At 45.1% G+C, this 13,451-nt stretch overlaps 1 protein-coding gene across 1 annotated transcript in view; it reads left to right on the forward strand.

Moving 5' to 3' along the window:
• The window catches only part of LOC112071691 (sodium/hydrogen exchanger 7-like), a 46,688-nt gene that overhangs the window by 17,472 nt on the left and 15,765 nt on the right, over window positions 1-13,451 (forward strand). The window contains 4 exon segments of the mRNA XM_024139129.2: window positions 1,574-1,715; window positions 2,017-2,122; window positions 4,181-4,269; window positions 8,774-8,887. Of these exon segments, the coding sequence (XP_023994897.2) occupies window positions 1,574-1,715; window positions 2,017-2,122; window positions 4,181-4,269; window positions 8,774-8,887 (451 nt within the window).

The following is a 13,451-nucleotide window of genomic DNA, read 5'->3' on the forward strand; positions in this document are numbered from 1 at the left end:
TAAGGGTCAGTCATAGTAGCTATGATAGGTGTTGTTTTAACAGGGTCAGCCATAGTAGTATGAGAGGGTTGTTTTACAGGGTCAGCCATAGTAGTATGATAGGTGTTTGTTTACCTGGGTCGCCATATAGAATGATAGTTTACTTGTCAGCCTAGTAATGACAAAAATATGAAAGAACATGAAACAATAAAAAATATTTTACTGAAGTTACAGTTCATATTAGGAAATCAGCATTTAAATAAATTATATAGCGCCTAATCTATGGGAATTTTTTCACCATGGGGAAACTGGACGGGGTTGCAGGCATTGTATGAGTGTTCCCACAAAGGGGCTTTACAGACCAGAAATACTCCTCAGACAGTCCGCAGCTGAAGAAACCGGATGGTGGAGGTCCTGGGTACATGGCGTGGTTAACACGAGCTGCGGTTGTGAGGCCAGTTGACGCGCCTGCCAAATTTTCTACAACGGGACTTTGGAGGCAGTAATGATAATAAAAATGAACAATTAAATTCTTGGAACAAGCTCTGGTGGACATTCTGTAGTTCAGCTGCCAAAATTCGCACGCTCTGTCAAACTTGAGACAATCTGTGGCTTGTGGTTGTGTGAACACAATGCATATTTAAAGTGGCCTTTTATTGTTCCCCTACAGCAAGGTGCACCATATGTAATGCTCAATGTGGTTTAACAGTTTTGATATGCCACACCTGTAGGTGATTAATTATCTCTTTTCAAGCTTCCCATGAAACATGGACAAAACTTTATATGTTAGGTGTTCTTTTTGTTCAGTTGTAGTATGCCGCCTCTGGAGCAAAATAGGGTTAAGGTCTTGTTCAGGGCATTTCAACATATTTTTCACCTTGGTCGGTTTAGGGTAACAAAACAGCGACCTTTTCACTTACAGGCCAATGCTTCTAACCGCTTAGTGCTACCTGCCACCTGTGAAACGTATTGTGCTTGTGAAACGTATTGTACCTACCACCCTGTGAAACGTAATGTGCTGTGAAACGTATTGTGCCTGTGAAACGTATTGTTGCCTACCACCCTGTGAAACGTATTACGTTAAGTAGTACCTGTGAAATGTATTGCCGTGAAAGTATTTGTGCTGTGAAACGTATTGTGCCTGTGGAAACGTATTGTGGCCTTTGTTGAACGTATTGTCCTGTTGAAACTATTGTGGGCCTACCCCTGTTGAAACGTATTGACCTGTGAAAACGTATTGTGCACCTGTGAAACGTATTGTGCCTGTGAAACGTATTGTGCCTACCACCTGTGAAACGTATTGTGCCTGTGAAACGTATTGTACCTGTGAAACGTATTGTACCTGGGAAACGTATTGTACCTGGGAAACGTATTGTACCTGGGAAACGTATTGTACCTGGGAAACGTATTGTGCCTGTGAAACGTATTGTGCCTGTGAAACGTATTGTGCCTGTGAAACGTATTGTGCCTGTGAAACGTATTGTTCCCTGTGAAACGTATTGTACCTGGGAAACGTATTGTTCCCTGTGAAACGTATTGTACCTACCAACTGTGAAACAGGATATTTGCTGGAAATTGTGTTTCTTTGTTCCAGGTCTATTGTAGCCTATCAGCCGGCTGGAGCCAGCACACACACCTTCGATGCCACAGCCTTCTTCAAGTCAGTGGGGGTTTTCCTGGGCATCTTCAGTGGATCCTTCGCCATGGGAGCCGTCACCGGAGTGCTCACTGCACTCATATCCTTCTACATCACTACACAACATAGGGATCTCGTAACGAAAACCGCTGACAAAGGGTGCTGCCATCTTGATTATTATGTTGGGTGGAAAGAGTCATGTTTAAGTTATAGCTAGTCTGAAGTGGTCACTGCTTTCATATCCTTACCCGAAACATTACCACAACTGGTTTTTGTTTACATTTCTAAAAGATAACTTTATTAACAGCGTATTCAGTACACTGGCAATAGTGTATTGTAGTGTCCTCCGAAGCAATGGCAATAGTGTATGTGAAATGTTCTGATTCTCTAACTGTCTCTACGTGACCAAGTTCACCAAGCTGCACTGTTTCCCCCTGTTGGAGACAGCCCTCTTCTTCCTCATGTCCTGGAGCACCTTCCTATTGGCCGAGGCCTGCGGGTTCACAGGTCAGGACCGGGGTGGAGGGGTCAAGAGGGGCTCTGTTTGCATCCCAAATGGCACCTTATTCCCTATAAAGTGTATAGGGCTCTGGTGAAATGTAGTGCACTATGTAGGGAATAGGGCTCTGGTGAAGAGTAGTGCACTATATAGGGAATAGGGCTCTGGTGAAATGTAGTGCACTATATAGGGAATAGGGCTCTGGTGAAATGTAGTGCACTATGTAGGGAATGTGGGGCTTCTGGTCTATAAGTAGTGCACTATGTTAGGGAAATAGGCTCTGGTGAAATGTAGTGCCACTAGTGGGATAGGGCTCTGGTGAACTGTAGTGCACTATGTAGGCGATAGTGTGCTGTTTGAAAGTATCCACTGTATGTCAGCCACTGGCTGCAGTAAATGTTTTACAGATTCTGCTAAGAAAGAGCAGAGCACATAGATAAACAATACGAGGGATATGATGTGCGCAGGGAGGACATTAGAGATTCTTCAAATAGCCACCTTTTGCCTTTGACTGCTTTGCACCCTCTTAGGTCAGCTATTTGAACCAGTAAAGGGAACTTTATTAGGTAGTGGAATGACTCTAGCTTCCCTCCAGGCCTGAGGGCACACGCTCTCTAGTAGGCTTAAATTGAAGATGTGGCAATATCGTCCGCTATTATACTCAGTCATTTTCCATCCAGATTGTCAGACCCCGGTGGCTTGACATTGTTAAGAGAACAATCATTTTTTTCTCACCTCTTCCACACTAACTTAACGGAATTCAAAAGTACAGTGCTTGTCTTTCATAATTTGATCAGTTATACTTGGATGTGTAGTGTCAGCGTTTGTTGCTGGCATGTCATGCCTAATGTAACGGTTTGAGTTGTTTTTTTAGGGATGCCAGGTAGGTTGTGACCACCAGAAAAAATATAGATTTCTCCTTTTTGTTTGAGGGAATGAGTCCCGTCTGGTCCGTCAAGTCTGCACCAATACAAGTAAAAGTCAGTATGGAAATACACTTTTCATAAACTCTTAAAACATTGGAAATAAAACTTTTTTTGTGTGTTGGTTTTATTCCCCAAATAAATGTATCGTACCTCAGGCCTAAAGAGAGTCCAGCCCGTTAAATGAGTTCAGTGACCATAGTCACGCAATTGTCCTTCCATAAAGTGATGCGTAAAACCGGTCTCATTCATACACTCAGAATGCAATAAACTTCCGTTCCACACAAAAAGTTGTAGTCAGACAATCCAATCCGCKAACAGATCTCCAGCGGAGACTAACGTACCTCGGCAGTCCAACAATAGACATAAGTAGATCCGATACTGGTCGACCCTGCGACACGGCTACAGTAAACACTTTTAAATCCAACAAAACAAACGGGGTTTGAACGAGCTTCCAGCTGAAGMTTGAACACTTCCTCTCTTGCGCAACCCACTTTTGCGCAGCTGATGCTGAGGCTGTTTATTAGGGAATTAAAGGGGAAGCGCCCCATTTGGCAGGAGAAGCACTGAGACTGTTTAGACAAATTRAGGGCCGTCACACTAAGTTTGCTAATCTTGCCAATGAAAAAATKATTAAAGTAATTGCCAATATCAGTGGTGAATGAGATCTGATTCAATGAATGATGGAGCTGAGTTTGCCTTTTTGCCCAAAATTTTATTTAAGGTGCTCTAAAGCTTTTTACTATCATTTGTTGTCATTTATCTTTGTTTCATAGTTTAGTTTATGCTTTTTATTCAGTTTAGTAACATGATTTCTCAATGTGCAGTACGTTTGCCAATCGGTTGTGCAGCCAGACTTATTTGCAATTCAATTCCTCTTGCCTTATCCCTCTCAACCATAATTTCCATAATATTTTTAATTCCTCATCAATCCACAGGGATTTAACATATTTTAGTCATTTTGTTAATGGGTGCATACTTATTAGTAACTGGAATAAGCAATTAGTGTTCCCAATTGCACCCTATTTCCTATATAGTGCACTCCTTTTGACCAGAGGGGGCCATGTGGGAAGCAGACTGTATCCTCAGGTGCGTCAGCTGTGTTATGCTTCGACTGTTCTATCTCTGTGTGTTCTGTCCCAGGTGTCGTGGCGGTGCTATTCTGTGGGATCACGCAGGCCCACTACACATACAACAACCTGTCTGAGGAGTCCACCAAGCGCACCAAGCAGGTAACACCCTACATACTACACACTAATACTAACACTCTAGCCCTAACCCTTACCACTAACCCTCTCCAGCCCCTCTCCTCTCCTGGTTGTGTCTATTGTTAGATATTACTTGTTAGATACTACTGTACTGTTGGAGCTGGGAACACCAGCATTTAGTTAGATACTAACTGCACTGTTGGACCTAGAAACACAGCATTTAGTTAGATATTACTGCACTGTTGGAGCTAGGAACACCAGCATTTAGTTAGATACTACTGCACTGTTGGACCTAGAAACACAAGCATTTAGTTAGATACTACTGCACTGTTGGAGCTAGTGTATGTGACCAATAACATCTGCTAACCATGTGTATGTGACCAATAACATCTACTAACCATGTGTATGTGACCAATACATCTACTAAACACGTGTACGTGACCAATAACATCTGCTAACCACGTGTATGTGACCATAACATCTGCTAACCATGTGTATGTGACCAATAACATCTACTACCATGTGTATGTGACCAATAACATCTACTAACCATGTGTACGTGACCAAATACATCTGCTAACCACGTGTACGTGACAATAACATCTGCTAACCACGTGTACGTGACCAATAACATCTGTTAAACATGTGTATGTGACCAATAACATCTGCTAACCATGAGTATGTGACCAATAACATCTGCTAACATGTGTATGTGACCAATAACATCTGCTAACCATGTGTATGTGACCAATAACATCTACTAAACACTGTATGTGACCAATAACATCTGCTAACCACGTGTACGTGACCAATAACATCTGTTAAACATGTGTATGTGACCAATAACATCTGCTAACCATGTGTATGTGACCAATAACATCTGCTAAACATGTGTATGTGACCAATAACATCTGCTAACCATGTGTATGTGACCAATAACATCTGCTAACCATGTGTATGTGACCAATAACATCTGCTAACCACGTGTATGTGACCAATAACATCTACTAACCATGTGTATATGACCAATAACATCTGCTAACCACGTGTATGTGACCAATAACATCTGTTAACCATGTGTACGTGACCAATAACATCTGTTAAACACGTGTACGTGACCAATAACATCTCCTAAACATGTGTACGTGACCAATAACATCTACTAAACATTGTGTTGTGACCATAACATCTGATTCTATGGAAGCGGAGCATCTCCATTGTTTTGTCCAGTACGTGCGTTGAGCGTTTATTTGGATAGGACGAGAGCTTTGCAGACGAGTGACCAACTTTTTCTGTCCTGGGCGCCTCCCTGCTAGGGAGGCCCCTTTCTCATCAACGGTTATCACATTGAATTGTGGAAGCTATTATATTGACCTATAACAGCAAGGGGTAGTAACCAGGGCTCACTCCATGGCTACATCTTCCGCACTGTTCAAGGGCCGCGATGCGGCTTGTTTTGGCATCCTCTCATACTTTTGAGGTCCTACTGACCAGACGTCCCTGTACCTTCATTGGCACGTACAGTCCTCAGTGTCGGGGCCTCTGAGAGTTGATACGTTGGGACTGTCGGCTTCGGAGGGCCTCTGGCCATACCCCACTGTGAGATATCTAAACTAATAATTGAAAGAAAACTTAAGTTTCTTGCTTAACCCCTGTTCTCTGATATTATGAGTGACCCATCTTACCACATTCCCCTACTCGCAAGAGTGTGAGGAAATTCTACGTAGGCCTGGTTTTAACTGACTGACTGGCATCCTTTAAAGCACATATGTCAGAGTCAAGGCCCGCGGGCCACATCCGGCCCGCGAGAAGGTTTTTTACGGCCCCTGGGATGATTCTTGATTTATTATTAGAACCGGCCCGCAGACCGCAGCAAGCCGGCAGCCCGCAGATCTTTTACACGCACCAATACTACATTTCCCACAATGCAACGGTGACGCACCGAGCAGTAGGCTGCTTCATTTCAATATTTATTGGCACAGCAGTCGTCAGCATCACAGTAAAATTAACTTTCAGATACCCATCAAAAATGGCAAAACGGAAGGTGGACACTGAGAACCGGGGGTTTCAAACAAGGTGGGAGTCGGAGTATATGTTCACGGAGGTAGCTGGAAAACCTGTGTGTCTTCTGTGTGGAGAAAGTGTGGCGGTACTGAAAGAGTATAATCTGAGACGACATTATGAAACGAAACACGCGGACAAAAACAAGAATATGGACATGGAACAAAGGCTACAAAGGCAGAGGAATTAAAACGAGGCCTCAAATCTCGACAGGCTCTGTTCAAAAAAGCCAAATCACAAGGCCAGGCTGCTGTCAAGGCCAGTTTTTATTTGGCAGAAGAGATCGCTAAATCAGCCCGGCCATTTACGGAGGGGGATTTCATCAAAAACTGCATGATTAAAGTTTGTGACGAAGTTTGCCCAGAAAAAAGGCAACTCTTTTTAAATGTGAGTCTGAGCAGAAACACCATTGCCGAGAGAGTAGACCAGTTGTCCATCAATCTAAAGAGCAGCTTGTGAAAAAGGAAAAGATTTCATTGCATATTCCTGGCTGTGGATGAGAGCACCGACATTTCTGACATTGCCAGTTGTCAATTTTCATCCGCGGAGTGGACTCCAGCCTAAGCGTGACAGAGGAGTTTTTGGCTTTACGTCCTATGCATGGCACAACTACGGGGCATGATTTGTATGAAGAGGTGTCAAGATGTGTAATGAGATGGAGCTGCCTTGGGAAAAACTCGTGGGTTTGACAACCGACGGAGCACCTGCGATGTGTGGACACAGGAGCGGACTGGTGGCGAAGATACGGGAAAAGATGCAAGAGGAAAACGCGACAGGTGAGCTGACAGCTTATCATTGTATCATACACCAGGAAGCGTTGTGCGGTAAAGCCTTGAAAATGGAGCATGTAATGAGCATCATCACGCGCACAGTTAACTTTATCAGAGCCAAAGGTTTGAATCACCGCAGTTCAAGGCATTTCTGACGGAGTTAGAAACGGAGCATGGTGATTTGCCTTATCACACAGAGGTGCGTGGCTAAGCCAGGGAAAGGTGCTTCAAAGATGTTTCGAGCTTCGTGAGGAGATTTGTCTGTTCTTGGACAGCAAAGGGAAAGACACACACAACTCCGAGACGAAATGTTTCTGTGTGAAATGGTTTTTCTGTGTGACATTACGAGTCATCTGAATGCAATGAACTTGCAGCTGCAGGGTCGGATCATGTCATCTCTGATATGTACAGTACAGAAGGCATTTAAAACCAAACTGACTCTGTGGGAGACGCAGATGCGGAAAGAAAATTTGAGCCACTTTCCCAGCTGCCAGACCATGAAAGAGAAGCTCTCTACCAGTGCGTTCCGACGGCACAGTTGGCTGATAAAATAGGTATGCTTGCCGCTGACTTTCGACGCCGATTTGCTGACTTTGAAGCACAAAAAAGCAGGTTGGAACTGCTCGGTAACCCATTTGCTGTTGACGTGGAAAGCTCACCACCAAACCTCCAAATGGAGTTGATTGACCTCCAATGCAATGATGCACTGAGGGCAAAATATGCGGCAGTGGGTGCTGCGGAGTTCGCCCGTTTCCTCCCCGACACAATGCCCCAGCTGCGCATCCAGGCTGCTCAAACGTTGTCATGTTTGGCAGCACATACCTGTGTGAACAACTGTTTTCTTTGATGAACCTGAACAAAACATCACACAGAAGTCGACTTACTGCTGAACACCTCCACTCAATTCTGAGGATTTCCTCAGCTCAGAGCCTTACCCGAACATTGATGAACTTGTGGAAAAGATGGGACACCACCAAGTATCACCCTCAACCTCAAACAGTGAACATTACTGTGCAATCACATATTTAGAGTTTTTACTCAGTTCAAGTTTAAAAGTTAAAGTTTAATATTTGTTTTCACTGCATGTTACTTCTCCTAAACAAAGTGTTGTTTTTGATTAATAGATTTTTGCACTTTATTTTATTGTATTTCAATCCAATTATATTTTAAAAATATTTCAGTTGAGTGGATGATAGAAATTGCTATTATTGTTTTTTTCTTTGAAGTAAATTTAGCCCACTTTTGCTAAAATAGAAAATATAGGCTACTGATGGTGCCTTGAATACCGGTTTCTTTCATTTAATGTTCATGTTATGGGGATTTTATATAAAGGAAATTTGCTTTTGTGTCTGTTGAAAATTAAAGATTACTGACAGAGCCATAAGAAAATATTGCTTTATTTATCTGATCATATTGGAATATATTTGTTAGGTTTTCAGTAGGTTCAATTAGGTTCACTAGACTATATGCGTCATTTAAAAATTTTCAATGAATATTCGAACAGTCCGGCCCTCGGCTTGTAGCTAAATTTTTTATTTGGCCCTCCGTCCATTTGACTTTGACACCCCTGCTTTAAAGCTACCTGGTTGAAGAGAAACCTCAGAATATTAAAAGGGATTAAACATAAAGATTAGCCTTCTCAGCTTTGTTGACTTGGATGTGTGTGTATGTAATGAATGAATCTCTCTGTGTTTCAGCTGTTTGAGGTCCTTCACTTCCTAGCAGAGAACTTCATCTTCTCCTACATGGGCCTGGCTCTGTTCACCTTCCAGAACCATGTATTCAGCCCCATCTTCATCGCCGGGGCCTTCGTATCCTTTAACCCTGAACAGTGACTCCTCTATAACTCCAGCTCCTCAATGTTTCCCTGCTGCTTCCACACGGTCAGTCTAGGTAACAGTGACTCCTCTATAACTCCAGCTCCTCAATGTTTCCCTGCTGCTTCCACACGGTCAGTCTAGGTAACAGTGACTCCTCTATAACTCCAGCTCCTCAATGTTTCCCTGCTGCTTCCACACGGTCAGTCTAGGTAACGCTAACAGAGAGCTGGTTTACAGACAACGCATGAAGCAAATCATGCAATAGCCAGATATTGTGAAGTATCCGGAAGCCTTGATCAGTTGTACTGTTTTGTGTCCAAGACTGTTTACACCGATACACTTCTGAGACAACCAGTACAACTGCTCCTCAAAGCTTCCCTGATACTTCCATACGTCCTGCTGGCTAGCCAGTGTTCAGTTGCCGGGTAGCCAGTGTTCAGTCCTGCCGGCTAGCCAGTGTTCAGTCCTGCCGGCTAGCCAGTGTTCAGTCCTGCCGGCTAGCCAGTGTTCAGTCCTGCCGGCTAGCCAGTGTTCAGTCCTGCCTGGCTAGCCAGTGTTCAGTCCTGCCGGCTAGCCAGTGGTCAGTCCTGCCTGGCTAGCCAGTGTTCAGTCCTGCCGGCTAGCCAGTGTTCAGTCCTGCCTGGCTAGCCAGTGTCAGTCCTGCTGGCTAGCGTGTCGTCCTGCCTGGCTAGCCAGTGGTCAGTCCTGCCTGGCTAGCCAGTGGTCAGTCCTGCCTGGCTAGCCAGTGTCAGTCCTGCCGGCTAGCCGTGTGTCATGTCCTGCCTGGCTAGCCAGTGTTCAGTCCTGCCTGGCTAGCCAGTGTTCAGTCCTGCCTGGCTAGCCAGTGTCAGTCCTGCTGGCTAGCCAGTGGTCAGTCCTGCCTGGCTAGCCAGTGGTCAGTCCTGCCGTGGCTAGCCAGTGGTCAGTCCTGCCTGGCTAGCCAGTGGTCAGTCCTGCTGGTAGCCAGTGGTCAGTCCTGCCTGGCTAGCCAGTGGTCAGTCCTGCCTGGCTAGCCAGTGGTCAGTCCTGCTGCTAGCCAGTGTCAGTCCTTTCTCAGCCCCTCTCCTGACTTAGACTTCATCTGTATTTATCCTTACCTCCAAGGCCCTTTAAATCCCCTGACTGTGTCTTCTCCTCTGCCTCCTTGTTTATCTGTGTTTACCTCTAACGCACCACCACACCACAGGCAGCTCAGAGAGGATAAATAACACCTGTGCATGCTGGGACAGCAAAGGATGCTGCTCTTTATCTCTTCTAAAGGGGAATGGAAACACTGTGATTTAGAACGCCGGCCAACTAACTGTAAATCACCATATTGGCATTGTTGCATCAATAAACGTACTGAAGCCGTTCATGTTTGAGCCGATCGTTGCCCTCAGATCAAAGAGTTCGTTCTCGTAGCAGGAACACAGACCTGAAACACCTCAGAGGGTCGGCGTAGCCAAACACAATCTGGTGTGGGTGGGGATGCTGCCAGGTAATGGCTAGAGGAGGAGTTTGATGTGTTGTGGAGAGATGGTGGCGATACAGCACAATATCCCAGCGGATCCTGGATGTATTACATCCAGGTCAGAGGTTCCTGTCAGTCTGTCTGGATGGTGATGTATTACATCCAGGTCAGAGGTTCCTGTCAGTCTGTCTGGATGGTGATGTATTACATCCAGTCAGAGGTTCCTGTCAGTCTGTCTGGATGGTGATGTATTACATCCAGGTCAGAGGTTCCTGTCAGTCTGTCTGGATGGTGATGTATTGGACGTGTCACTAATCCTTATGAAGGACTTCCTATCAGAAGAGGTTACTGACCAGTCAGCAGCCGATATGCCAGTTAAATAATTGAAGTTTTGCTTGATTATAAATAGTTTAAAGCTAATAGGAGTAGTGGGTAGGTGCTCAGTATATATCAGTATCCTATAACGATGTTTTTCACCAGCGCTGTTTGTCGCCATGGTAATGCATTCAACAGGTTGCTGAATCGAATCCCCGAGCTGACCAGGTCAAAATCTGTCCCTGAACAAGGCAGTTAACCCACTGTTCCCTGGTAGGCCGTCGTTGTAAATACGAATTTGTTCTTAACTGACTTGCCTAGTTAAATAAAGGTTACACACATTTAGTTTCGGTATCAGACTAATTTTCTTATGGTTTTGTTTGCAGAGAATACAGGCTGGCAGTTTATCACCAGTTCACCCTATGGGCACATGGGAGAATTGGACGAGGTGTACGGCGTCTCATCCCTGCGTTTGTCGTCTCTTCGATAAGGCGCACATACCCAGAAGCAAGTGGCATCTACATAGGGTTTGAGTTTGAATAAAACCAGTTCATTTAGTAAATGTAGCCTAGCCTGAAGACATAGACCTAATACCTGCGCCTTATGTAAAAAATAGTACTCATTAGCTTGTCCACTATAACAACAGGTTCAAGAGTAACCAGATAAACTTGCTTTGAAGATAAAACTACTTTCAACGTGCAGTAACCCTGTGTCCCTGTCGCTAGAGTATTGACTTCAACTAGCTTTGGCTGCCATCTAGTGGAAAGGAATGGTAACTACACTGGACAGCTAGTTGTCAGAGTCAAAGGACACTTTTAATAATAAATGTCATTTAGCTGACGCCTTTATTGAAAGTGACCTGGCTACATGGTAGTGGAAACGGATCATAGAAACAGGAGTTATTAAGGTGTTTTTACAAGCTGGTCCGGGAGAGAGAAAGTCAAAACAGCAGGTCCGGGAGAGAGAAAGTCAAAACAGCAGGTCCGGGAGAGAGAAAGTCAAAACAGCAGGTCCGGGAGAGGAAAGTTCAAAACAGCAGGTCCGGGAGAGAGAAAGTCAAAACAGCAGGTCCGGGAGAGAAGAGAAAGTCCAAAACGCAGGTCGCGGAGAGAGAAAGTCAAAACGCAGGTCTGGGGAGAGAGAAAGTCAAAACAGCAGGTCTGGGAGAGAGAAAGTCCAAAACAAGCAGGTCTGGGAGAGGAAAGTCAAAACAGCAGGTCTGGGAGAGACAAAGTCAAAACAGCAGGTCTGGGACAAGTAGCACGTTGAAACAGGTAAAAAAAAAAAACCTGTGGGAAAAAAATTCCACTCTCCGATTCCTTTTATGGATGGGTGTATCTTTGAATTGGCTGTGAATGGCCTGCTCCTTCTCCATGTCCGCTCCCAAACTGACCGCACCTCTCTCTGAGCACTGAGGAGAGTCTGTTGAAGCCTGCTCCTTTCAGTGCCGCTCCCCCAAACTGACGGCACTCTCTCTCTGGAGCACTGAGGAGAGTCTGTGAATGGCCTGCTCCTTTCCATGTCGCTCCCCCAAACTGACCGGCGACTCTCTCTCTGACACTGAGAGAGTCTGTTGGATGGTCCTAGAGCCAGATACAAGCTACACAATCATTGGTAGGTAATCTCCTCTATATGTCTCATCTGACATAATCTCGTAGACTTCCTTTTAGTTATTTTCGCACTTACCACAAGGTGGTGTGTTAATGCCCTCACACACTGGACTGGAATCATCAGGAAACTTCTGATTTTACTATAAAATATATGACAGTACCTCTTACTTTCCGATGCCCCCAGCTGTTTCCTCACACCGTTGGCAATGGGCCACGAGATCATACTCCTGCTCATGAGCAGCCGTAAGGACGACCGCTGATGGCACCACAGATTCCCTGCAAACAACCTTCCCAATCTGGTCTGGGACTCCCACTTCCTCCTGTGGCCGCCCACAACACACTGTCTCCATGGTGATGGCAAACCATTTATATTCAGGGATGAACTGATGACACTGCTCGACATCCTGGCTCATGCAGACATTGAACAACTGCTTCAGCTTGATTTTACACATTCTCTTCGATAGTATATCTTGGCTAAGACTGTGATTGATTCTGATCTCTCAGGTTCATACAGCGATTCTGGTCTCACTGATCTCTCTCTCTGTCAGCTCCATCTGTGTGTGTAGTCCTGGTCTTCATGATTCTCCGTCAGTCCATCTGTGGTAGTCCTGGTCTTCACTGATCTCTCTCTCTGTCAGCTCCATCTGGGTGTAGTCCTGGTCTTCACTGATCTCTCTCTCCGTCAGTTCCATCTGTGGTGTAGTTCTGGTCTTCACTGATCTCTCCGTCAGCTCCATCTGTGGTGTAGTCCTGGTCTTCACTGATCTCCTCTCTGTCAGCTCATCGTGGTGTAGTCCTGGTCTTCACTGATCTCTCTCTCGTCAGTCCATCTGTGGTGTTAGTTCTGGTCTTCACTGATCTCCTCCGTGCAGCTCCATCTGTGGTCTATAGGGGCAGGACTCAGTTGTATACTGATGGTCCGTGAGATCAATCTGGTTGGGCCCCGAGCTCTTTTAGTGAGGGGCGGTCCACCTCTTAGTGAGTACCGTGGCTTGTAGTTCCCGGTGGACCTCTTTAGTGAGGTCCCGGATGGAACCTCTTTTAGTGAGGGTTCCGGGTGGACCTACTGTTAGTGAGGGTCCCGGTCCACCCTCTTTAGTGAGAAACGGTCCCACGACAAGCTGTAGGACCTGATTTAAGGGGGTACCCACTCTAGATAGAAAAAATGATTCCAGGTGGA

This window comes from Salvelinus sp. IW2-2015, unplaced genomic scaffold (assembly GCF_002910315.2).
Source record: "Salvelinus sp. IW2-2015 unplaced genomic scaffold, ASM291031v2 Un_scaffold1683, whole genome shotgun sequence".
In the NCBI taxonomy this organism is placed as follows: domain Eukaryota; kingdom Metazoa; phylum Chordata; class Actinopteri; order Salmoniformes; family Salmonidae; genus Salvelinus; species Salvelinus sp. IW2-2015.